Consider the following 24,420-nt stretch of genomic DNA (forward strand, 5'->3'; position numbering starts at 1 on the left):
AGTTCAGACATATGAACAACAGGTTAGAAAATAGTTTAGATCATTTTTTAAAGTAAAAGAAAAATTAAATCTGTCAAATGTTCAGTTCAGAAGAAGCAGCAAAATGTCTCTCCAAAAACTTTTTGTTCATTTTTAACAGGTTTGAATTTTTCTTTACTCTGGATCATACCTGAACGACTGAGGGATTACACACACACACACACACACCCCCGTGCACACACACACACACACACCCACACACACACACACACACACAATGAACAATATTTAAGTTACATGGAGATAATTAGAGTAAGAAGTAAGATTATTTTCAAAGAGAATAATGAATGCATCCTATATAATTTTTATATAATACATTTTGTACATCTCACAGTGTCACTACTATAATTGGATCTCATGTTCCAGCCAGTCTTATTCCTTTTGTGAAATTCCTAGAGAGTTCACAAAGTCTAAAAGACAATGCATTCATTCATTCAGTTGGTTCGCTGAGTGTGTGGAACCACCCACACTGAAATAACTCACAATGGACTTGTTAATAGACAACTTGACATTTTATGAGTTTGCAAATCATTACTTGAGTGAGTAACCTAAGTGTCATCTATCTTGGTCAATCTAACCTAAATCATTCTGAAAACATAAAGTAATAAGATTGAGGAATTTCAATCGAATGAGTTTCCTAGATGAGGATTTAGTTTCTAGGAAGATTCTGCGAAAGCGTCAATGCAATGAACAGAACATCAGGGGTCAAGGAAGCGGCGCCAACACCACTCCTGCTATCACAAGTATTTATTCAATTACTACCTCTATATCAAGTACTGCTAATGCTACTTAAATCAGATTTGTGAGTTCAATCATGAGTTTATAGGATTAGAAGCAGCATTGTTTAATCAGGGGTTGAAGTCTAATCAAATTGACACAGATGCCAAAGATAAACTTCATTTATAAAGCAACCGACTTTCTGCAACCATAAACATAATTTCAAGTTTGATTACCAAAATTACCACAGTTATTAATGGATTTTGTTTCATCTTTATATTTACAGACAAATTAGGGATTTTTGCTAGTTCAAAAGATACCATTTTTATTAATAGTAAATTACTAGAGCAACAGCCCCTTTGGATTACAACTGCTTCTACTGCTACCATACAAAAACTCTATATATTTATACTAATTTTATTTTACTACAAATTACAGATTTTGGGTGAATATAGAAAGAAAAGGCATGTGTAGTAATAAATCGTATATTGTATTGTTGTGACACTGGTACTACTAATCTATAACTGCTACAACATACTGAAATTGAAATAATTCTATATAGTACTACAGATCTACATAATGAGTTTACACTTGCAAAGAAAGCTATAATAAGGTTAATCCAAGTTATTCTTTAGTTTTCTGTGTGCAATCTTCCCCAAATCATGTGAGTATATGCAGCTGTTTTCTAGGTAATCCCTCAAAATCCCACCAAGTTTGAACTACACCACGGGTGAGATACTGGAAAAGTCAAATCGTTCATAGTAGTCAACTTGATGTACTTTTACTGTGTTTCATTCTTGGTAGACGCTCACTCTTCTTTGTACTCAGGTCATAAGAAGAAGAAAAAAAAACAGGATAAACTATACACGCCCAACAAAAGCCACAGTCTGGAAAACATATTTAACATTCATATCCTGAAGAAAATCATGTGAATGTATTTATTTAGCCACTTTAAGATGGTGTCAAATATTGTAGTTACATTATAGAGCATAGTTGGACTGAACAATATGATCAAAATCGAAATTGCAATTTGAATAAGTGTAAGTATCAAAGCACAAAGGATGCAATTATTTAAATAACAGAATGTTCTTTGCACACAACAAACTGCTAAATCGGTTTAAACATAAAATTGCAAACACTATAAACCTCTACAAACATGCTCTGAAATGCATGGGCTTCTTACATTAGTTTAGAAGTTCATATTTCATATTTCAAAATGTTAATGCTACTGTTTAGATTGTGCACTTTGAACTTAATTCAGAATTTAAAACATATTTCTAATCACTATCGTAATACTATTAAATAAATCACAATTTTACTACCTTTAACCAAAATTGTTCCTACTGTATAGTTAAAAACACTCATGGATTTCTTACTTAATACTTAGACTTAATAACAACTCCTATTACTCTCGCAGCTTTTGGGCTACTGCTGCATTTCTGCACAAAATAGTTCTGATTGTTACAACCACTGCTGCTTGTGATGTCTACGTTTACTTGCCATGTCTCACAAAAGGTTTTCTTGACCCTTCTGCTGTTAAAGTTCTGACTCAAAATTTGGCAAAAGCAAATATTTAAAAACCAATAGAGAGCATTTTCATGAAAAATATTTTGCTTTGGAGTGCAAATGCATCCTCCGTACTTTCACGCCTGCCAGTTTTAATCTACTCAGCTAAATGAAAACACTAGATAATTGTGGGTGTAAACTTTTCCTCCACTGAAATACATTGGTTCATCAACAACATTCAGGCTAGATAAAGTCCACAAGACTTCTTAGAAAAGAAGCTGATTGAGGGATTTCTAGGAAAAACATGGAGACTGAGCTAGTTGGGATCAGCGTGCTCTCGTGAATATGGTCATGAAACGTACGGCATGACTCAGTTTGTGTAAAAGTGGGTTAAGTCTTTTATCTTCTCTTATAGTTTAAGTATTGCTTAAAGGAAGTTGGACAAAAAAACTTCTTCCTTGTAATCAGTTTACAGTCTTGCATATGGTCCCATGATGTGAACATTTTGTAATTCACTAATCCCCTGCTGTATTACTCCCTGTGTTTATTGTATTTAAGCGATCACAAGTGCTTTTATTGCAATACCTTTTCTTGAGAAAATTTTACTGCTGCTTACATTGAATTTTCCATTAAAATACCTTAAAATATGTATTTAAAAAACATCCTACTACCATCCTAGTATCGCCTTTGCCTTTATTATGCATACTCCACACTTGCCCAATATAGGCCAAACATTATTGCCGTACAAAATGAGCTTAGGTATTATGGTGCTATAAAATGAGGGACTGCCTAACAATAAATCACTGAATAAAAAAAATAGCTTGTTAAAATTGTAGGAAAAGTTATTGCACAGGCTTCAATTATAATAGGTCAAGTAAAGAATGCAAAAAAAAAAGCCTAGGGCCCCTCAGAAGACAAAAACAAACCCAGCCTGACTTCTCAGTGGTATTCAAAACCAGACCTATAGGCTATAAATAGGACATTAATATGGTACACTGAAAACTGTTGCAGCTTAATCTTATTACATAAGACACTCAATAAGCCAAGAATAGTATTCAAATGCCTTTATACAGCGCATGTGGTTAAGATTGTTTTCTAGACTATTTGTTTATTATTAGGCTTTAAAAACAGGAAAGAATAAGTAGATGAATAGCCAAGTGAAACCTCATAACCGCGCCATGAGTAAGATATAATAAACTCTAAGGCCTAATAATTATCTCTCCAGTTTGGTAAGCATTTATGCCTACTAGAAACTAGTGATCCGTCTCCTCTCTATATCCTACTTTGCACTCTAGGTAAGATTGAGAGATAGTAGGCAAAGTGTTTCATTTTCAAAGCGCAGTGATTGAAGTTTATCAGCAAATCAGTTTTACAATGAGCAAGAGTATGCGACCGGAGATTATTTCAATAACAAACAGCATAGTAATCTCAGCGTTTGAAAAGCACGCTTTTCTGTTAGACTGTCACAATAACAAGTTGTTTTCTGAAGTATAATTATAATACTCCGGGAAAAACTCTCGCCGCGTGTCCATCCACCGCTAGAATCGAGGGAAATCTGCTTCACTGGAAAGAGCCATGTGCATTCCTATTATCTTTAATGTCGAGGCGGTGAGTTCCCAGAATGAAGGCTGTGTCACGGCTGCGCAGCGGTGGGCGGAGTCAACGCGACCGTGGTTCCTGGAAAGCGGATAGAGAGAAGCAGACGCAGCGCGATTCCAGGGAGCGCGCGGCACTTCGGCGGAACAGACGGAGAGCGGCCGCCGGGTAGTAACAGCACCAACGGGGGCGAAATACTCACAAACACACCGTAACATTCACACAGACACCGGGGCAAAAGACACCACAAACGCAGCGCTCCCAAGAGGCATTTATAGTTGTTAAAATATTGCCAGAACCGCACATTGAGCGAAGCGCGAGCGGAAAAGCGGCGCGCGCTGAAAGCTCATTGGTGGTTTGACGGTGCCGCGGTGACGTCAGGCCCTCAGCGCTGGAGGAGTTCTCAGAATAGACTTCTAGGAAATGGTAAATGTTAAAAGCTGAGTCTATACACAGCGTCCTTCACACATTTGGAGCTTATTCCCGTGACAAGACACTCCAAGCCGCGGCCACGGACGCACAAACGATAAGGTTGAATTATTTCGCTGAATGTTTGTTAAGCTTAAAAGCCGTACTCCGTGTTCTTTATATTGGAGAGGAGAACGCTCACGGACCTGTTTATTTCCGCGTCCCGAGACCTATAGAGCAACTCCTATGAACGCACAGCGATCCACTTCATTTTTACACACATTATTTTAAAAGAAGAAACATTTTCGATATTTCTGTACTTTTTTTTTTTTTTTTCCCCCCACAAGAGGAAACATTACAGAAAGGATTCAAGCCAAGTAGGACTCTAAGGATAACGCCATAGTATGATTCTTTGTGTGCCTGGGTAAGTCCACTTCTTTTGTTACATTTGCTTTGTGTACTTTTCTATAAAGCCAGACCATGATATTCAAAAGGAACTCAGTATATGCCTATGTATAATGAGCATTTAATCCCAAATAGTACAGGCACTTATGGGTGTAACCTTGATCACTGACAAACTCCTAATTATAAAATTAATTGCCAAGGAAACACCAATGATTATCCAGTTCCTCATTTTATATAAATAGTACAACAGTGGACACTGTAAACATTGACATTTCTTATCCTGGTTCAATGAGTTCAAACACTAGATGGCCTTATTTGTGAATGAGAAAAAAACACCCCCCCCCCCCCCCCCCCCCCAAATTGGATTTACATGGATCTTCCGAGGTATCAAAATGTCTCTATACTTCTTGTTAAGGTCTTATATGTTTTGTGTCGTAGCCCTCGAGCTCTCCTGCCTGCTACTGCATCTCCTGAGGGTCTGCTGGGCATGCGGACAGAGAATGTACAATCGAACTCTTGCCTCCAAAATACCCCTCTTTTCTGGGACCCTGCGAAAGACCTGCAGACAATCGCCAGTAACTTCTGCTATCTAGAAAATTCAGGTACTTTTACAACACTGCCCCACTGATAGGCACTTCTAGAGATGTGTTCATTGTTTGTGTTAAAGGGGAATTCTGATTAATCATTAATTGTAGTAATTTAGTAGTTGAGCTTGGCCAGTAGTCTGTGTCCATCTAACGGAGTGTATGTTTTTACAGGATGGTACTGGGGTGCGGTAACAGCAGCACAGGCACACGCAGCACTACAGGAGGCCTCAGAAGGAGCATTTTTGATTCGGGACAGCGCTCACCCCATGTACATGCTTACACTATCAGTCCGGACAGTGCGGGGTCCTACCAGTATACGAATCCAATACAAAGGATCACGATTTCTCCTGGACTCTAGCTCACCGGCTCGCCCTAGTCTCTCCACGTTCCCAAATATTCCCAGTTTGGTACAACACTACATGGGACCAGAAAAGCACGATGAGGAGAAGAAAGAGGAGGACAATACGAATTCAAAGAGCATTCAAGACTCTTCAATTGTATTAAAACTGAAACGTGCAGTGTACAAACCTCAAGGACTACCATCACTGCAGCACCTAACACGTTTGGTCATAAACAGGCACACGGACTGCCCCGAATCGCTACCACTCCCCGGGCCCCTTCTGCGCTACGTACAGGACTATCCTTTCAAGGTATGAGAAATGCCCCCCACTCTGCATTCAAGTACTTAAATCTCAGCCACTTTCAAAGCAAACTGTGATAATGGGGATTTTATTGTTCTTGTTAATAATAATAAAGATACTGCAGCATTTGACATCACAGTACTGGACACAGGGTCCCCTTATTTATGTGAAGCACTCTTAAACAGAAACTACTCACCCCCTCAGTACTGTAAAGTAATTATTTGTGAGACTTTGAATACATCTTGTTTTATGGATGTGGAAAATGCCTGCTTTACAAACATCAAACCAACAAACTCACTGAGATGTCCTTTTTGACATTTTTTTTCTTGGTAAATATTTGATTTTTCTACTTTTTACATGTGTACATTTTATATTAAAATAATTCATTGAGTCCATTGTTGTGGCCAGTCTTTCCTTTTTCATTGGAAATCTTGTGTGTACATAACAGCATAACGCAATGCTTAGTGAGAAGTCCAGTGAAGCATTGGAATTAGTTTGATCTTGTGACTTTGTGCTAGGATGCAAATGCAGAAGTTACATTTCTTGGTAAAACTGCACTGTTAGAAGGAAAATTCAGTTTGGAAATACCTTATGCTTCTGAGTAAAGCTGTAATATCTTACAATTATTCATACCTTGTCAAATAATATACATGCTTTGTTAAAATTTCTGTATTTTTAATTTCTTCTACGCAAAGAAAGCAGGCAGGTGAATTTTGATGATTATGTAAATGATTATGTAAATGCTCCTAAAAAAAAGTGTTTTTATTTAACACTTTTATGCTATTAGGGAAACTGGATACAGATTTTGGTAGTTTTGCTTGCTAATATGAATTACTTGTATGTAAGTCAGCGAGGGGACAAGCAGAGGGGTGGATCGCGGTCTCCATTGGATTCACAGAACTGGTGAATGGTTCCTGGGAGGAGGGTGAGATTCGGAGAGCGCAGGCTTCTAAGAAAAGCCCTGATAATTACCTTCAGCTTTGAGCCTGTGTCTGAGCCATCCTGCACACGCTTTCATTTGCAACCACAGTACACAGATATTTCCAGATTAAACTGTTTTCAAATCACAATAATAATTTAATCTCACAAACAGGGAAATGCGTGGTGATCAGATGCAGTGAAAGTGCATGTGTGTGGTGGGGGAAGGAGAGTTTAAAGCTGAGACGACCTGGGCTAAAGCCAACGTAATAGGATCTTCAGTTACTCAGTCTCAATCTTGCTTGTGGGTCTTGTTTGTCTCCTGTTTCTGAAGGATGCAAAATCTAGCTCTACAAAATGAAATGAAAAAAACAATAATTAAAATAGGCAGTTTGTGATGCGGCAAGTTGAAAACAGCTGTTATGACAATTGCATCATGATGAATTTGATATTACAGAGCCAAATAGTGGTAAGAGTGTACAGTGTTGCTAAATGAATAATGGTGAAATCCTGGTTAAATCCTGGTTAAATCCTGGTTTAGTCCTGGATTAGCCCTGGTGTAGTCCTGGTTTAGTACTATATTGGTTCTGGTTTAGTTCTGGATTAATCCTCCTCTGGTCTAAAGGTTAAGCCCTAATTTCGTAACGCTGTAATTTAAAGTTGTGCACATTATTGTTATGTTTAAACAACAAATATCACCAGATTTTAAAATTGCATAGTGCTCAGAAGTGTAATCATTGGATCAAAAAGGGTAAGTAATTAAGTCCTGGCTTAAGCCTAGTTTATTGGAAATGGAAATTTAAACATTTTCCAAGAAGGCAAAAAGTTTTAACATGTAACAAGGTAGTTCTGGTTTAGATCCAGTTATTATTCATGGGTTTCAGCTTCATGATCTATGCAACATGTTGAGGACTTTTTCCATTCAAAAGTTTTAATATTTAGTTTTAAATTTTTAATCACTACGGTAACTGTCCAAATTTTCCATTGCTCTGAAACCCATGGATAGTCCTAGTTTAGACCTATGGCTAATTCTGAAAAAGTCCTGGTTAAGGTTTAGTTTATTCAAAATGGAAAAGCAAAATGTTTTCAGAGGTGGCAAGAAGGTGAGTTTTAAAATATTGTTTTAATAAGACACCATGAAGCCATTTGTTAGTTCTGGTTAGGGGTTGGCAATATTAGCAAAAACTAATATCCTGATGAGCATAATAATATAATAATGATATTCAAATGATATTATGCCAATCCATAAATGTGTTAAAACATGTCTTTAGTCTCAGCTCAGTTTAAAGTTACAAAGTTTCTCTTATTGCAAACTTAAACTTAAAACGATATACTTAATATTCAAAGTGTGCATATATTTTCAAAACAACATTAGTATTATCTAATTTTGATAATCTTCCCACCTGTAGTTCTGGTTTAGACCTAGTTTAGTCATATTTTTAATTCTGTTGTAGACCTGAGTTTACCTGTTTTAACATAAGATGGTGCATAAAACTGTTACTTACTACAATTACTTGATGTGTGTGACAAATTTAAAATAGTACAGTTACATCATGACATTAACATTTGTGAGAGTACAAACCTGTTGTTGAAATCTTGTTTAGTCTCGACATAACAAAGCGCCTGAAGGTGAGACTCCACCCACTGTTGGATAAGAGGAGGTTGTCTTGGATCCACCTCCAAATACACACGGCTGTAGGTGACAAGAAACATAAAATGCATCAGCGATATCAGTGTCAAAGCTACAGCATCTCCTGGGTTTTATCAAAGAGTCAATACTGTTAAGATGAAATGCCAAGATATACCAGGGTAGGGCTGAATGAACCATTTGGGAAAAAATATCTAATTGAGATTGTGATTAGATTTGCGATTTATGTAATAAATGATTCTGTTCAAGGTTCACATTTAAACGCGCTCCGAAAAAGTGACAAAAAGATTGAAATATGAACTGACAAACTAATAACAATCATATTTCAAATGTTTGTTGAGATCTAAACTACAGGGTTAGCAGTTTTTAAGAAGAATCAGACAGGATATTTTTTGTTTTTATTTTTGGGACTTCAAAAATTGCAGCCTTTGCCTTGAAGTTTTGATTATCACGCAATGAATGAAAATGACGTCCTAGTGCAGAATTATCACTTACATTGTACTTAATAAATAATAATAATAATAATAATAATACAAAATTAAAAGTATATTTTAACATGGGAATTTTTTGATATAATGATACTGGGATGGAGCAATAGGCTATGCTGAAGTAAAACATTCAAATGTAGAAATGTAGGAAGGGAATTTTGTATTGGTTTAAAGTGAAAGATTTTACCATTATCCAGGCTTTATATCTGCATTGGTTTAGTCCTTGGATAGTGAAGATTTTGGTGACCTTTAAAGACAGTTCCTGGAAAGCCAAATAATTTCTGAGGCAGAGCATTATGTAAAGGTCAAATAATTGGAACTAGAGCAAAAAAAAAAACTTAAAAAGCAACTTAATGCATGTTTGCCAGTACACGCTGTTCTTGTGAAGAGGCGATTACAAATTAAACCCAGGTGGGACTGTTGGTGTGCGCTTGTTACGTGTTTAGGGGCAGCTGGGGGAGTGATTTTTCTTTCTTTTTTTCTTACCCGTGGTTTAGGAGAATCTGTGAAGCTAAAATCAAGACTTGTTTGATCACTGTGAGTCCGTCTGCTCCTCCGTCTAAAGCAGCAGGGTCCTCGAAACTAATGCATTCACACAAGACATGAATAACAGCCTGGAAACATGATACACACATGTGCGCACTGTGTACATTTAAATTTAACATGGACACACTCCCTAAGTACACCATGTTACTGCCAAGTTACCTAGTGTACTTTTCTAAAATCGGGCAGGAAAATATGTGATTAAAATCAATTTACTCATTAAATAATATAAAACAAAATCTTCTATCTTTTGCATGGTGAAAAGTACTCAAAATGAATGGACTTTTGCTAATTTAAAAGATATAATATTTTGTTTTGTTTAATTATTAATTGCTACGGCAACAGACCTAGTTTTCCTGCAACTCTGAAACTCATGAATAGTTTTTTACTCAATGATAATCGTATGATATCAAAGTATCTTATTGACTTACTTAATTCTTACTATAAGTATTACCTTTTAACAATAGTTACTGAGGAAGTGAGCTAATATATTGTAAAGTCATTTTACTTGTGGATCAGTTACTTTTAGAGCCCAATACTGTACTCACACACTTCGAGTTTGATCCTGGTTTAGTACTGATGTGGTTAGGTCCTGTCCTAGTCTTGGTTTAGTTCTGGTCTAGTCCAGGTTTTGTTTAGAGTTAGTTGAAATTATGATGTGGTGTATGAATACAACATGATATAAAGACAGTGAAAAAAAATGTGAAAAATGAAAACTTCTATTAGAGCTATAAAAACTAAATAGAGAACAGCATGTCACAACAAAATACTGACACTGTATGGAATCTAGTGTTGAGACTCCTAAATATCTGTATATAACAGATAGCCTGACCAATATAAATGTGTATTTCCTTTTCAATGTAGCTTTTTATGTAAGCCTTTTCAATGTAAAAAGACGGACCAAGAAAACATTGAGGGAACATAATAATGAAGCTCAGATACTTTTTCAAGGTCCTCATACAAAATATTTTACCATTTATATGAATAATATGCTTTTTATGTATCAATCTCAAAGTGACTGCATTTCAGACATAAAGATGTGGTTGGGGCAGAATTTCCTTCACTTAAATGAGGATAAAACAGAATACATTTTTTTTTTGGTTTAGATTTTGGTCAGTTAAAGTAAAAAAATCATCTGTAAGGAACTTCAGGTCATTTTTGACAACAATTTTAGATTTGATAAACAGATTGATAGTGTGGTGAGATCAAGTTTTATTAATTGCGTTTTTATTGAAAGTCCTGAAATCACACTGACCTTGAAAAGACTGGTCACGCTTTTATCAGTTCAAGAATAGATTACTTTAATGCACGTTACGTCGGTGTCTCCCAGTTTGCCCTCAGTCACCTCCAACTCGTGCAGAATGCTGGAGCTCGCTTTTTAACCCACACACCCAGACGTCAGCACATCACCTCAGCCCTTTTATCAGTCCATTAGCTTACAGTTTCTTTTGGAATTGATTTTAAAATTGTGTTTTTAAAGCTCTTAATGGCCTTCCTCCTCCTTATTTGACTGAACAGCTGTCTGTTCTAAACTCAAACAGGGCCTTAAGGTCAACCAACCAACTTCTGCTGGAAGTTCCCAGAGCCAGCCTCAAACACTGGGGTGAGTGGGCTTTCTCTATTGCCGGCCTAAGACTCTGGAACAAACTTCCCCCTGATATGCCACTATCACAGACTTTGGCCTATTTAAGCCCACGCTCAAAACGTATCTGTTCAGACTGGCTTTTAATACTCAGTAATGCAGTGACACTTTGCAGTTGTTAAAATGTTTCATGTTTTTATACTGTTGGTTTTATTGGAAAGCATTTTGGTCACCTTGAGTGTTGTAAAGTGCTCTATAAATCTATAAACTGAGTGATTGGTTGATTGATTATTGGCTGAATTAATTTTCTAAATGTTTCCTGAAAAATACAATTTATAATCACAAAGAAATACATATTTTAACTTAAAAGGCATAACATAATATTTTGGAAAGAATAATTTGTCTTTGCCAATCTACTGTCTATTCTTCAAAAAGTTTAAGAAGCGTTTGAAGATGCATGTGCTATATAACGTTTCTGCTGGTCTCCTAAAAATATCACCATGGGGATGAGAAGGTGCCGGATCGCACACCTGAAAAGTTATGTAGTGCTCCTTTAAATACAAAACAACACACTGCTACTACTACTACTACTGTCATATCAAGTTTTGTTTTAACTTTTTTACAATTGTACCGTTTGCATTCATTTCTACCTTTATAATCACCACTGCAATTGTATATCTTCTAGTTAAAACTTTTGACCACATTGATAAAATAATTTTAAGTATTTTAAGTATCATTTTCTCAAAGCAAGCACACATAAACCAACCAAAGTAACTTGATAGTAACAGGTTTAAAGTAATGTTACATTCCATAGACAATAGACCTGGAAATGGCTCACCTTAGTACTTCAGGCTGGAGTGACAACATGTCTTCTGTATACAGGTACGGAGGGTTACTGACCACAGCTGAAACTCCACTACAACTGTTCAATATGGTCTCTGCATCTGATGATAAAATACATACAACAATATTTACACTGTTTTTATACAGTTGGACACATTTGAACACTTAAAATCTACTCTTACTGTTCACACACTCACACATTCAGTATATGCAGTGGTGTTGTCATAATACTAAAATTTGGACAAATAATCTTATATAGCTCTAGACTATTCAAAAATATTCAGGAAAAGTATTTGCGTGCTTTCTTCCTGTATTAATGCTTGAAATGAGTATGTAGTTTCAGTGCTGGTTGTAGTATAAATTTGTAATTGTATAGATTTTTTTGACAATCATAGTATGTCACAGGTAAAGCATCTTGCCCAATAACACAAAGGCACAATACACTAGTGTAAATGAATATATAACCACCAAAGTTTTGCACCTTTACAATGCACTTTGCACATTTGGAAATATTATAACAGTAAAAATATATATAATGACTTTTTTATGAAGTTTGCAGTGTACAACCATACACTGCATAAAACTGCATAAAATTTTTTTGGTTATTGTTACCTTTTAAAATATCCAAATGATAAAGTTGTAACCTGTCTTCAACTCCCAAACTGTAAAATAAAGACAATATGCAAATAACTTAAAATACATCATTTTCTAAAACCTAAGATACAATATTTTAAATATATATATTTTAATGTACCTTAGAGCGTTTTCTTTGGTTAAATGTACTGCATCCTCACTTTGGTCCAAGGCCACTGCTCTGAGCTACAAACAGTTTTAACATATGTAGAAAATATAAAAGGCAATCTAAAAAAATATAATGAAGCTGTAGTAAATACAATACATTGTACACCAATGTAAAGATTAAAGGTGAATATAGTTGGACGTGTAGTTATTTGAGCATGTAATAGTAAAAAATAGTAATATATGTAGAAGTTGTTCAAAATATTTCATAAACATTACTATTCTGTTTTCAGAGCTTTTAACCATGTTATAGACTCCTCTACCCTCTCAAAGTTGTATTTGGAGTAATTCATGCATGCTTGAGCAATCTTTAATCACTTATTTTCAAGACGCCATATTGACAATCAACCGCATTTTCACAGTTGAGCTGAACTATGAGGAAACAAATGGACATTTATCAAATCCACAGGAGAGCACTTAGAAACTTAAGTGCACTGACCTATGGGAGTGACTCATTCTTTTATAAAGCCTGGTTTTTCATATATGCACGAACATCCTTATACTAACATATATATATATATATATATATATATATATATATATATATATATATATATATATATATATATATATATATATATATATATATATATATATATATATATATATATATATATATATATATATATATATATATATATATATACCTTCAATGTTCTTGAAATATTTAAGTTTACAAAGAAATGCCGTTTATAAATCTTTCTCTCACCTGTGGAAAACTCTTTAATAGGCTTAAAGAGATTGCACCAGAGCCACAGCCCACTTCTAAGATGCTCAAGCTCCCACTTTCCTTCTGGAGGTCTGAGAGAACAATGTCAACTAACTCCTGCAAAAAACACAAACAGAATAAGTGTCAGATCAGATACAGAGAACCTATATTTATCAGAGAATTTGTGGGTTTCAGATGACACAACATCACACATCACATCACAACATTCTATAGACCAATGTAATCTAATACAAAGGGAGGCAGCTAAAATTAATATTTTTAAAATGTTGATGTTTGTCAAGCATCTATCAGATCAAGTAGATATTTCACTTTTGGGTGTATCAACTATAGGCTTTAAATCTCATGCAGAGGTATTTTGTTTGGGCCAACCAGCTGCCTAAAGAATATGCTAAAAACATTATTTGAACGATTTAGTTCGAGGACAGTACTGTCCAAAGCATAACTCAACTGCTCTTTTCCAGTTTGTAGTAAAACAAGTTTGTAGATGATGTTACAGATTATATCATTTGTGAAAAATAATACAAATTGGTCCTTAAATTTCAGTCCAAAAATTTTGGCAGATCATATCATCCATGGGAATTCTCTGGATACATAATTGGTATCTGCCAGAACATAAACCACATTGGTTGATCTAATAAAAATAATCCAAAATATGCAATATAAATCAAATAATTAAATTCATACTTTGAATATAATAAAGATACAAGATTGAACAGAATAATAAGCACAAACTAAAATACAGCCTAAAAAAAAACTATACTACAAAGATCTGTACAATAAGCGGTGCTTGTGTGTGATTGATGGTTTTGTTCCTGTCAGGTGAGCGGTTATGAGCGTGTGAAGCTTATTACACATAAACAAGGTGGTCAAAACTCACCTCAGTTTCAGGTCTGGGTATAAATACAGGTGGTCTCATCTTCAGAGTGAGGTCTCTAAAGTCCCATTCCTCTATCACGTACTGCACCGGCATCCTACACAACACAAAGTTAAACACAGAAAAGAAAACAGATTCACTTTTTAAAGGAAAAAAGCTGCATTGTGTAACTTTTCTGATGGGTCTTACACTACCTACCCTTCTCCATGGAAATTGTTGAATTGTTATTGTTTTTCTTTGGAATGTTCCACAGAATAAAGAACTATTTATTGCATGCATTACAGTTCAGGTGTTTTACTGGTAAAAAGTGAAAAACATGCATCCCTATTTTGACCGCAGTTGTCTCCACAGATCTGACCTTTAACTTGGCCTGGTGGAGTCATTTTCTTGTTTCAGAATAACATGACCAGAAATGTTTAATAATTGTTACTTGAATGATTACTGTATCACCCACACATTATACATATATATTATACACATAGATTATACCACCAAAGGCTAATTATGAAATATTGGTCATCAAATTTCATATAAATAAATTACCTCTTAAGCCGTTTGGCACAGAGCTTCCATATCTGTAGTGTCTTTTCAGGGCACAGAGGCTCGGACAGCGTCTCGGCTTTGACACTTTCAAACTAGGATCAATGAATCATATAAAAATGACATTAGGGAGCAACATATTGTACTACAGACACATATGTGAGCATGTACTCTCTATTTATGAGTTCACTAAATAAGTAACATTATTGTGGTTTGTAAGTGCATGTTTAAATGGCCAGCAGATGTCTTCACTCTCCACCATATTGATTCATACTGTAAAAGTATGAATGTGGACGTATCGAACTGAGGATGTCACAACGTAGAACTTAGAAGGCCACATGGAAGAGTAACTGCTGATTGTACATTTTTCACTAAAATGGAGCCTAAATTGAAATCATACAATCATACATATACAAACTGACAACAGATGCACCAATCTAGCTACCAAAATCAAAATTTTATGTAACTGCTCAGCAATAATTTCAACCACTACAGGAGCAAAGATCTTGAAATGAGGTAAAATAAGATAGTCTTTATTTGACCCACAATGGGGAAATTATTAATATTTCCTTAAAAAGATTTAAAATATGACAAAACTGATCTAAATTTGTAAAAAAAATATATATATAGATATTTTAAGTGAAACTGTTATTTATTCTTTTTAAAACTACAGAAACGGTTTGTATAAATAGCAGTCCAAACAATCTGGGACTGGGCCAACCAACAAATAGTCTTATTACATAAATAAATAGGGCTAACCAGTATATCAGTCCATATCCTGGAAGAGATGCCACACCAGCAAATCTATCTGGATCATCACTAATACCAATATTCAATATTGGCATTCATGAATGTTGGATTTTTTAATTGAAAAATATTTATTAAAAAAAGGTTTGTAAATAAAACAATGTAACAAAACCTTAACTGTGCTGTAATCTGTGTGTATACAGTAAATGGTGGTACTTACTGTCTTGGCCCCAAGCACATGGGCGGTTATGTAGCGACTCGACAGGTCCGGTTCACTCACACCTTTCTCCTGGAAAAGTTGACTCCAGGAATGTGCTGCCTGCAGAGCTGTTATTCTCTGCACAGGAAGAGCCAGACCACTGCAGCCACGCACAGCATACACCACCCAGATCAACTGTAATGATTTATTAAGGGATGACAGAGTCTATTTCATCTTATGCAATGTGTATGTATTAATTTATTATTTTTATAATAACAATAATAATAATAATAATAATAATAATAATAATAATAATAATAATAATAATGATAGTTGCTGTTGTTGTTGTTATTATTATTATTATTATTACTTATTGACAGATAACATTCAAACTAACCTGACCTACAGCATGGAAACAAAAACAGAACCATTGGTCATTCCAAGAAAACCATAAAGTACACGGTATTGAGGTCGGAAAAAGTTATCTTATCGGCTCAAATTAGTATGTGTGTAGGGAACAGTAGCCAATGGGAGCAGAAGAATCATGGCCACATTGAATATATAGTCTACAACAAAACTACCAAAATAATATCCTGGGCACTTTTTCTTTGTACTAGTGGGAAATATTTGGTTCATTTTATGTACCATGATGAGATCTGAGCTGTAGAAGGTTGAATTATGAACTCCTTTTGCTTCATTATAGATACAGTCTAACTAATAGAAGTAGGGTACAATAACACAACATAAGGTTATTAGGGACCTTGCAGCAACACTCAGATAAGCTAATAAATTGGCAAATGTTGCTGTTTAATTAGCTTTAAATTAAATAAATTCACGTATATTACCTGTGATTTATTATTCATGCATCCCATAAACGAGAACACTTCATTGAGGGCTCTCCTCCACATGGTAGGCTAATATTTCTGAGATAGCGTTAAAACTAAACAGTCCGCATTCATTTCAGTTTTACTTTTGAATTACGTGATAGTTACAATCTTTCTCCTCTTCGGATAGAGATTTGTATTTCACCAGAAATTCATATTTTTAAGTATTTTGTAGGCTCAAGTTCATATCACGGAACTTGCATGTCCTCCCTCCCTCTCTGGTGTTTTTGTCACGTGACCTAGTCCGCATGCGCAATCGGTCGCAAAGGAAACGGTGCTGCTGTTAAAAGCATAGGAAATTTCTTATCTAAAAACAATAATACAATGATTACAAAATGTAACTGTATATTGATTAAAAAAATAGTACATAGATAGTTAAATATTTAGTAACTATTTTGATAAATGGAAAACAACATAGGCGACTGAGATTTTGTATTTTTTCAGCAACCCTTACGACCGCATGTGTCTATCCTTTACAACAAACACTAAACGCATCGTTGTTGTTCATCTTTGGTGGTGCATGTTTTGAGGAGTTGTTGTGAAGTTTTCTACAACGGAAAGAGACGGACAGTATAAATAGTCGCACCCTTGTCGAGTATATTTTCTACTAATTTTAAATTTTTAGCACGGCATAAAGCTTTCAGATTCTTGCAATAGATCCAGATCTATTAGGCGACTTTAGCTAGCTTCCTGTTTAGCTGTAAATTCTGAGACCTGAAAGTGATGGTCATGTCATGCATTTTGACTGCACTCAGCTGCTTTTTATAAATCCTTGTTTTAGATTTTTGATTCACCGGTGATAATGGGGCTGAATACTCGCATAGAGTGCATATTCTTTAGTGAATTTCACCCAACACTGGGACCAAAGATCACTTATCAGGTAAGTTAAGATTATGTGGTTATGTTAATAAGTAAAATCATAGAATAAATCATTATTCTACACGTCATCCTTATATGATTTTAATCATACATCCAGCTATTTGTCAGCAAGTGTTTTCCCACTTCTCAGTAGTTAATGAATATAATGAATAGTTAATATTTATTGAGAACATGCATTCACTCCCACCATCCTACCAAAGGATTACAGTATATGCAAATCAAATCAATATAAATAATAATAATAGTGGTAAAAAGTTAGAGGCATTACTGCTACTTGGATGTATAAAGATTGTGCAAAATTGTCCTTTTGGCCTTCATCAGGGCAAACTCCAGATGGCTGTCCCAGAGCAGATTTAAAGCCATAGGTGCAGGTCACATGATTAAAGTGGGCTGGACACAGTCACCTGCTGCATGATGGAACATGTAGGATGAATCAAGTTTAGGTCAGTTCTTAACATGACATTTAAATCATACATACATACATACATACATACATACATACATACATACATACATACATACATACATACATACATACATACATACATACATGTTCATATTAGTGTAAATAAACAAGTACAGAATAGAAAAAAATACAAAGTGCTAGGGATGTATAATTTTCTAGGGGACAAATCTTAGAAAACATTTATGAAAATATGGTATGTAAATAAAGTAGACATTTCATTTTTAATTATTTACATAAATTTAAAGCATGTAGTTTTAGAAGAAGGGGAGGTAATCTAACTCTTCATTAAGGCCTTGAGTATAGGGCCGGTAAGACTGTCTCTAAAGAAGTTTTTTTTTTCGGTTGTTTCTTGAATATGTTCTATCCCACATATTTTTAGGCTTGTACAACTGCCATGGTTGGCTTCTTTATAGTGCATGGCCATGGGATACAGCGGGTTATAGGTCCTTAGAGCTTGTTTGTGTTCAGCTAATCTGTTTTTTACTTTGCGTTTTGTTCGGCCCACATAAAAACGACCACATGGACATTCAAGTTGGTATAGCACATAAGTGGTAATGATTTTTCTGATATTAAAACTCTGACCTGATGTAATGTCCATGAAAGAATTAGTCTGCTGTACATATTCACAATAGGTACAGTTACCACATCTGTAGCAGGCAGCCTTAGTGTCCAGGCATGTCTTTTGTTTCAGTGGAGGGAAATGGCTGTTGACCAATTTGTTGCCAAATTAAATATTTATAAAGGCACTGATGGAGATTTACACTGTACAATTTTCAAAAAATTAACTGCATCATTAACTGCAACACCAACTTATTTGGTATACTGACTTGACTGTCCATTTGTTCATTTTTATGTGGAACATTATACATCTCTAGTACTTTTTTTTTCCTATAGTTGTTATATATGACTTAAATGCCATATTAGTTCATATTACTGGACTAAACTTGACTGATCCTACATGTTCCATCATGCACCAGGTGACTGTGTCCAGCCCACTTTAATCATGTGACCTACACCTATGACTTTAAATCTGCTCTGGGACAGCCATCTGGAGTTTGCTCTGATGAAGGCCAAAGGGCTGAAACACGTTGGCATGATTTTAATAATAACAGTAGTTCTATTATTGTATCTTTCTGGTACATATTACATGTACATACATTTGATAAAGAAAATTGTAATAATTATCATGTCACTACAGTTTACTTGATGTATTTTTCATACTCCATTTTTGTTTTGTTTTTATTTTTATTTTCACCATTAATTTGTTGTTTTTATGCTTTTTCTCAGGTTCCAGAGGAGTACATTTCTCGTGAACTGTTTGACACAGTCCAGGTTTACATTATCACCAAACCAGAGCTGCAAAACAAACTAATAACAGTGTATGTGATCTGAACATTTATGCATTATTTTAAATTGATTACAACAACATTCAATGTATATGTTTTGTTACAGTACTGCAATGGGGAAGAAGCTGATTGGATGTCCTGTGTGCATTGAGCATAAAAAGTATAGCAGAAATGCTCTCCTGTTTAATCTTGGCCTCGTTTGTGACGCTCAGACCAACACATGTCCACTAGAGCCTATTGTTAAGAAACTGTCTGGCTACCTCACTACACTTGAGGTAACATATTATCTATTATCTATTATTTCAAGAATACATATATACATACATATATATATATATATACACATATATACATACATATATATATACATATATACATACATATATACATACATATTTATATATACATATATGTATGTATGTATATTAAAACTGCGTAACGCTCGGCTCCAAATTGTTTAATGTGCCTATACCAGGCCTACAAACTGGAACCTGTGAGTCTGAAAAGTCCTTCCAGTCTCTGTAAATGTGTCAACTATCAGTTATTTCAGTGTTTTAAATTCAGCTAGTCTTTACATTCTACTCACAGCAGTTGTGCATTTGTTTGTGCATTGCTGTGGTGATGTCATGGTGATGGCTGCAGAGCACTGATATATGTGATTTAACTGTTGCTGTAACACTTGTGCTTTATGCACTATTAACAGTGAGCCATAGGAATTCTCACTGATCGTAGTATCAAAAATAATTTCTTGTCTCTCTTGCAGCTTGAAAGTGGCTTTATATCTAATGAAGAAAGCAAACAGAAATTATTGCCCATTATGTCTACTTTGTTAGAAGAACTGAATGCTACGGGTGCCTGCACACTCCCTATTGGTAAAGTATATTATTAATTCAAAGTAATTTAAAAATCTATTCACGATTTGCTAAATAGTCACTAGCATATCCTATTTCCCTTATCCTCTGGTAATGCTCTAGTAAAAACTTTATGACCACAGTTACTTTTGTATGCTACAGTATTATTCAAGCAATAGAAATGCATCTTTGGCATCACAAGAAAATAATCTAAATTTGATTTACATAATGCGAACCAAAGTTATATCATTTTACTTGTACATCGTTTCTGACCACATTAGAGCATTTGTACAAATTGCTGTTATATGTTGTATTTCTAGACACATCCAATACTATACATCTGAAAGAAATTCAGCCAAGGAAAGATCCAGCCATAGTCCAAGAATATGATGTCCCTGTTTTCAGTCAGTGCAAGGACCACTTCATCAAATCTCAATGGGACCTCACCACTCAACAGGTGAGGCCATATTCAGTGTACTTAGTGTTTATACTGTAGAACATATTGTATCACATAAAAAGCTGCAATTGTGTGTCTGTGTTTTTTTCTTTAGATCTTGCCCTATATTGATGGATTCAGACACATTCAAAAAATCTCAGCAGAGGCAGATGTGGAGCTCAATCTTGTTCGAATTGCTGTGCAGAATCTACTGTAAGTTTGTTAAAGATACACTGTGTAACTTTTCTGGAGGAGGGTTTGCCACTTGCTTCTCCCAAAGGAGATGTTATTGCTTTGTCTGGAATGTTGTACAGTATTCCATTAAATTTGTGTGTCTCCTTGGAAGCAAGGAGATGACAACACTAAGTGACTATCAGATCTGTGAAGAGGCGACACCACTCACACTAAAACTGTTTTTGAAGGTATTTGTGAGCAATTAAATGACGGTAATTGAATAAATGCAGCATAGATAAGTTTAATGCCATACTGTGTGACATTCCAGGCCAGGCATCCCCATGGAGACAAGCAGGTGACGGACCCTCCCTAGAAATGTTACATAGTGTACCTTTAAGCATACATAGATAATATGTTTTTTTATTTTGTATTATGTTTTTTGGGCACAGATGATGTTCTAATGTAATGCATCTTTTCTTATAGGTATTATGATATTGTGACCCTGGTATCAATATTTCAGGTAACACAACACATTTGTTAAAACAGGGGTTGGCGAACGTTTTACTGTATCGGCCTGAATACAAAGGAATAACCCAAATCTAAATCCAAGATTAAAACCTGGATTTTTGTGTATAACTGGATATTAATGAGCAGGATCAAAACAATGATTTAACATTATTCTTATTTAATATTGCTTATTTGTACTGTTAAAAAGAGTCAGGTCACTGCATACTACCTTTGCACCTGATAGACATATCACATTTGACAATTGGCTCTGCACAACAGAAAATTATTTATGTTAGTACCTTTCGTTTATATGTGCATCTATTGTCCTATGTCCACAACAGTACAGCAACGTCTACTGCACTACTCCAAAAGTACAAAGCCTTATGGATGACAAGTCTATCCAGGAGGAGTGCCTCAATTATGTCACTAAAGCGGGTAAATGCAGTTCATTCTCATTTTGGCCTTGAGTTTTGATGTACTTTTCCATTAGTCACTGTTGTTTTGATTTCAGGTCAGAAGCAAGCGAGCCTCAGAGATGTTTTCCAGCTCTACTGTGGTCTGAGTCCAGGAACTACGGTCCGCGACCTTTGTTCTCGATACTCACTACAACTTCAAAGAGTGGACGAGAGGTTAGTATTCACTGGACTAAAGTGTTCTGACTTAAGTGCTCTATACATAGGTTGATATGAAAAAGGTAACTAAATAACTTAGTTTTTTTTTTAAGTGCAACATGTAACTTTTCAGGGCCACTTGCTTTTCATCATGCAGATAATATGGCTTTGCCTGGAAATGTTCTACAGTATCAAGCTTATCTACGTCTATGGAGATATGTAGGTTGGCCAACAGGCCAATTTACAAATCATATCTGTAAGGAGGAGAGCCCACTCACCATATGAACTAAAGTATGAACTACCGTAATTGAATAAACATTGTAGGCTAAGAAATAATATTTCCAATATATATCTGCCTTGTAGCATTGCTCTTTATAGCTACAACTTCTAAAGTAGTGTAACTCGGTGTCTTTTTTTTTGTCTGAGCCAAATGTAACCATAAGAAACAAAAAAAGATCATGTTCTAATTGTGTGCAACGTTGTGGGTAATTTTATCTTGTGAGAGCTTGTGGCATGAGATCTTGTCCCATTCCTAATGTCAACTCGAAACTTTTAACCTGCTGTAAAAGATGCACTTGATCAGAACCAACACTACAAGTAAAATATGGACCAAAACAGATGTAAACAGGACAAAAGCAGCCAACCAGAATTTACCCATAAATAAATAATATTTAACTCATAATGCACAAAAGTAAGCCTAAACATGTTGAGACCAAATCAAAAGCAGATCTAAATCTGGTCTAAATCAGTTTTTATCCAACAGGAAAAATGTGTCAAATTAAATACCTGAACAAAATAGATCTTCAATTTCCTTTCAGTGGAAATGAAAGACATCTGCCTTCTAGACTTAACAATTCCTGAAAAACCTACTTAACTATTTCTAGAAAGTCAAACTGTTTAAACTTTTATGATCCACATCTGGCTCACATCTGGTGCGTTTCAGGAAGCTGATCCAGTTCGGTCTCATGAAATGTCTAATACGGAGGCTGCAGAAGTATCCCGTCAAGGTTATCCGCGATGAGAAAAGCAGGCCTCCTCGTCTCTTCACCGGTTGCCATAGTTACGATGAGATCTGTTGCAAAACGGGTAAATTTGTAAAGCTCTTTGGTTGGGTAACAATTGTATATGGACAAAACACTTATGTCTCCCTCCATTTCACAGGAATAAGTTACCAGGAATTGGATGAACGCTTGGAAAATGACCCTAACATTGTTGTGTGCTGGAAGTAATTTGAAAACGCAATGAAAAAGTTTGATTCATTTACCTATGGACAATGGAAGTGAATATACATGGAAAAACAACATGGACGACTTTTCATTACAACTTATACAACTAACAGCTTTAACATTATGACTAAGGGACAGGGAAGACATTACCACAGCTTTTCATCATGATGCGGACAATAAGTAAACATTAAAAGCTGACAATGTGAAGTAGGGATGGGCGATATGCCAAAAAAAATTTAAAAAAATGGGATATAACTGTTTCAAGTTTTCACTGAGCTACATCACAATTAATCTAAAATAAACTTTGTATCATTTTTATTGCGTTGACTAACTAAAGTCATCTGCTTCTGAAAGTTCACAGGTCTTTGCACTTGGTTTTATCCAGTTGTTGCTCACTCAGAGTATTGCTAAAGGTGAGAAAAAGTGTAGCATTCTCTCAGGAATTAAATCACAATTTGATTTTCATCACCATATCACCCAAACTTAATGTGCAGCTACAAAAATGGGCAAGTGTAAGTAGTAAAAAGGTACGAGTAAAGTAAAAGGTGATGACTATATAACAAGTTCAGAGCATCTCCAAAACTCCAGCTCTTGTTCGGGGTTTCCAGTCTATCCTATCTGTCAACAATACTAATTCAAACCAGAAATGTGAAAGTGATGTGTGTGTGTGTGTGTGTGTGTATAATGCAATCCCTGGTGATATAAACCCCTTAACCCCTGACAAATTTCACTGTGACAATCCTTTCCTTTCTTGACTGCAACGTGTGTCTGAAAATGGCAAGTGTGGTGATCTTTACAAACATCTAATCAGAGTGGTTATCTAACGAAATGATGTAACTTTTTGGGGGTAATTGAGGTGGCGCATTTGAGGATGCAGTAAAAAAAACAATACCTTGATAAAGAGACTATATTCCCTGTTTTCCTTGAAGCATTGTGTATTTATTGTGTTTGTTTTTGCATAGCACATACACTGAAATGTCTATTACCAATCCATGGAAAAACAAAATACATCAAATCTGTGTTTTGTAAAGAAAGTGTGGATCTAATTCTTTGAAGCGTTCGGTGTCACTGTGATAGACAATGGGGGGGGGGGGGGCCTCTTTATGTACTGACTTACAGCCTATAGCTAATAAAAATCATGCTTTTACAATTATTACATAACCATGGAGGCTTTTTACACTTATACTGACATCTAGGTAATTGAAAAAGTGGCCAATTTGCCATTAAAAAA

General features: G+C 35.3%; 3 protein-coding genes across 3 annotated transcripts; 2 read left to right on the forward strand and 1 right to left on the reverse strand.

Annotated features, from left to right (window-relative positions):
• Positions 1-4,607: 4,607 nt before the first annotated feature.
• LOC117371492 (cytokine-inducible SH2-containing protein-like) lies at positions 4,608-6,294 on the forward strand. Its single transcript, XM_033967191.2, has 3 exons — positions 4,608-4,690; positions 5,110-5,273; positions 5,430-6,294. Exons 1-3 carry the CDS (start codon positions 4,671-4,673, stop codon positions 5,912-5,914), a joined length of 669 nt encoding a protein of 222 aa, XP_033823082.1. The 5' UTR covers positions 4,608-4,670; the 3' UTR covers positions 5,915-6,294.
• Positions 6,004-16,925, reverse strand: hemk1 (HemK methyltransferase family member 1). The gene is made up of 11 exons (XM_033967189.2): positions 16,655-16,925; positions 15,831-16,004; positions 14,867-14,958; positions 14,327-14,420; positions 13,429-13,545; positions 12,676-12,740; positions 12,534-12,583; positions 11,917-12,022; positions 9,440-9,535; positions 8,400-8,510; positions 6,004-7,167 (listed from the first exon to the last, which is right to left on the reverse strand). Exons 1-11 carry the CDS (start codon positions 16,715-16,717, stop codon positions 7,110-7,112), a joined length of 1,026 nt encoding a protein of 341 aa, XP_033823080.1. The 5' UTR covers positions 16,718-16,925; the 3' UTR covers positions 6,004-7,109.
• A 260-nt stretch (positions 16,926-17,185) lies between these two features.
• Positions 17,186-24,216, forward strand: nprl2 (NPR2 like, GATOR1 complex subunit). Its single transcript, XM_033967152.2, has 11 exons — positions 17,186-17,573; positions 19,326-19,417; positions 19,491-19,659; positions 20,148-20,256; positions 20,556-20,692; positions 20,787-20,884; positions 21,329-21,365; positions 21,694-21,787; positions 21,864-21,981; positions 22,907-23,049; positions 23,125-24,216. Exons 1-11 carry the CDS (start codon positions 17,496-17,498, stop codon positions 23,190-23,192), a joined length of 1,143 nt encoding a protein of 380 aa, XP_033823043.1. The 5' UTR covers positions 17,186-17,495; the 3' UTR covers positions 23,193-24,216.
• The last annotated feature ends 204 nt before the right edge of the window (positions 24,217-24,420 follow it).

The sequence above is a fragment of the Periophthalmus magnuspinnatus genome, chromosome 5, assembly GCF_009829125.3.
Source record: "Periophthalmus magnuspinnatus isolate fPerMag1 chromosome 5, fPerMag1.2.pri, whole genome shotgun sequence".
NCBI lineage: Eukaryota > Metazoa > Chordata > Actinopteri > Gobiiformes > Gobiidae > Periophthalmus > Periophthalmus magnuspinnatus.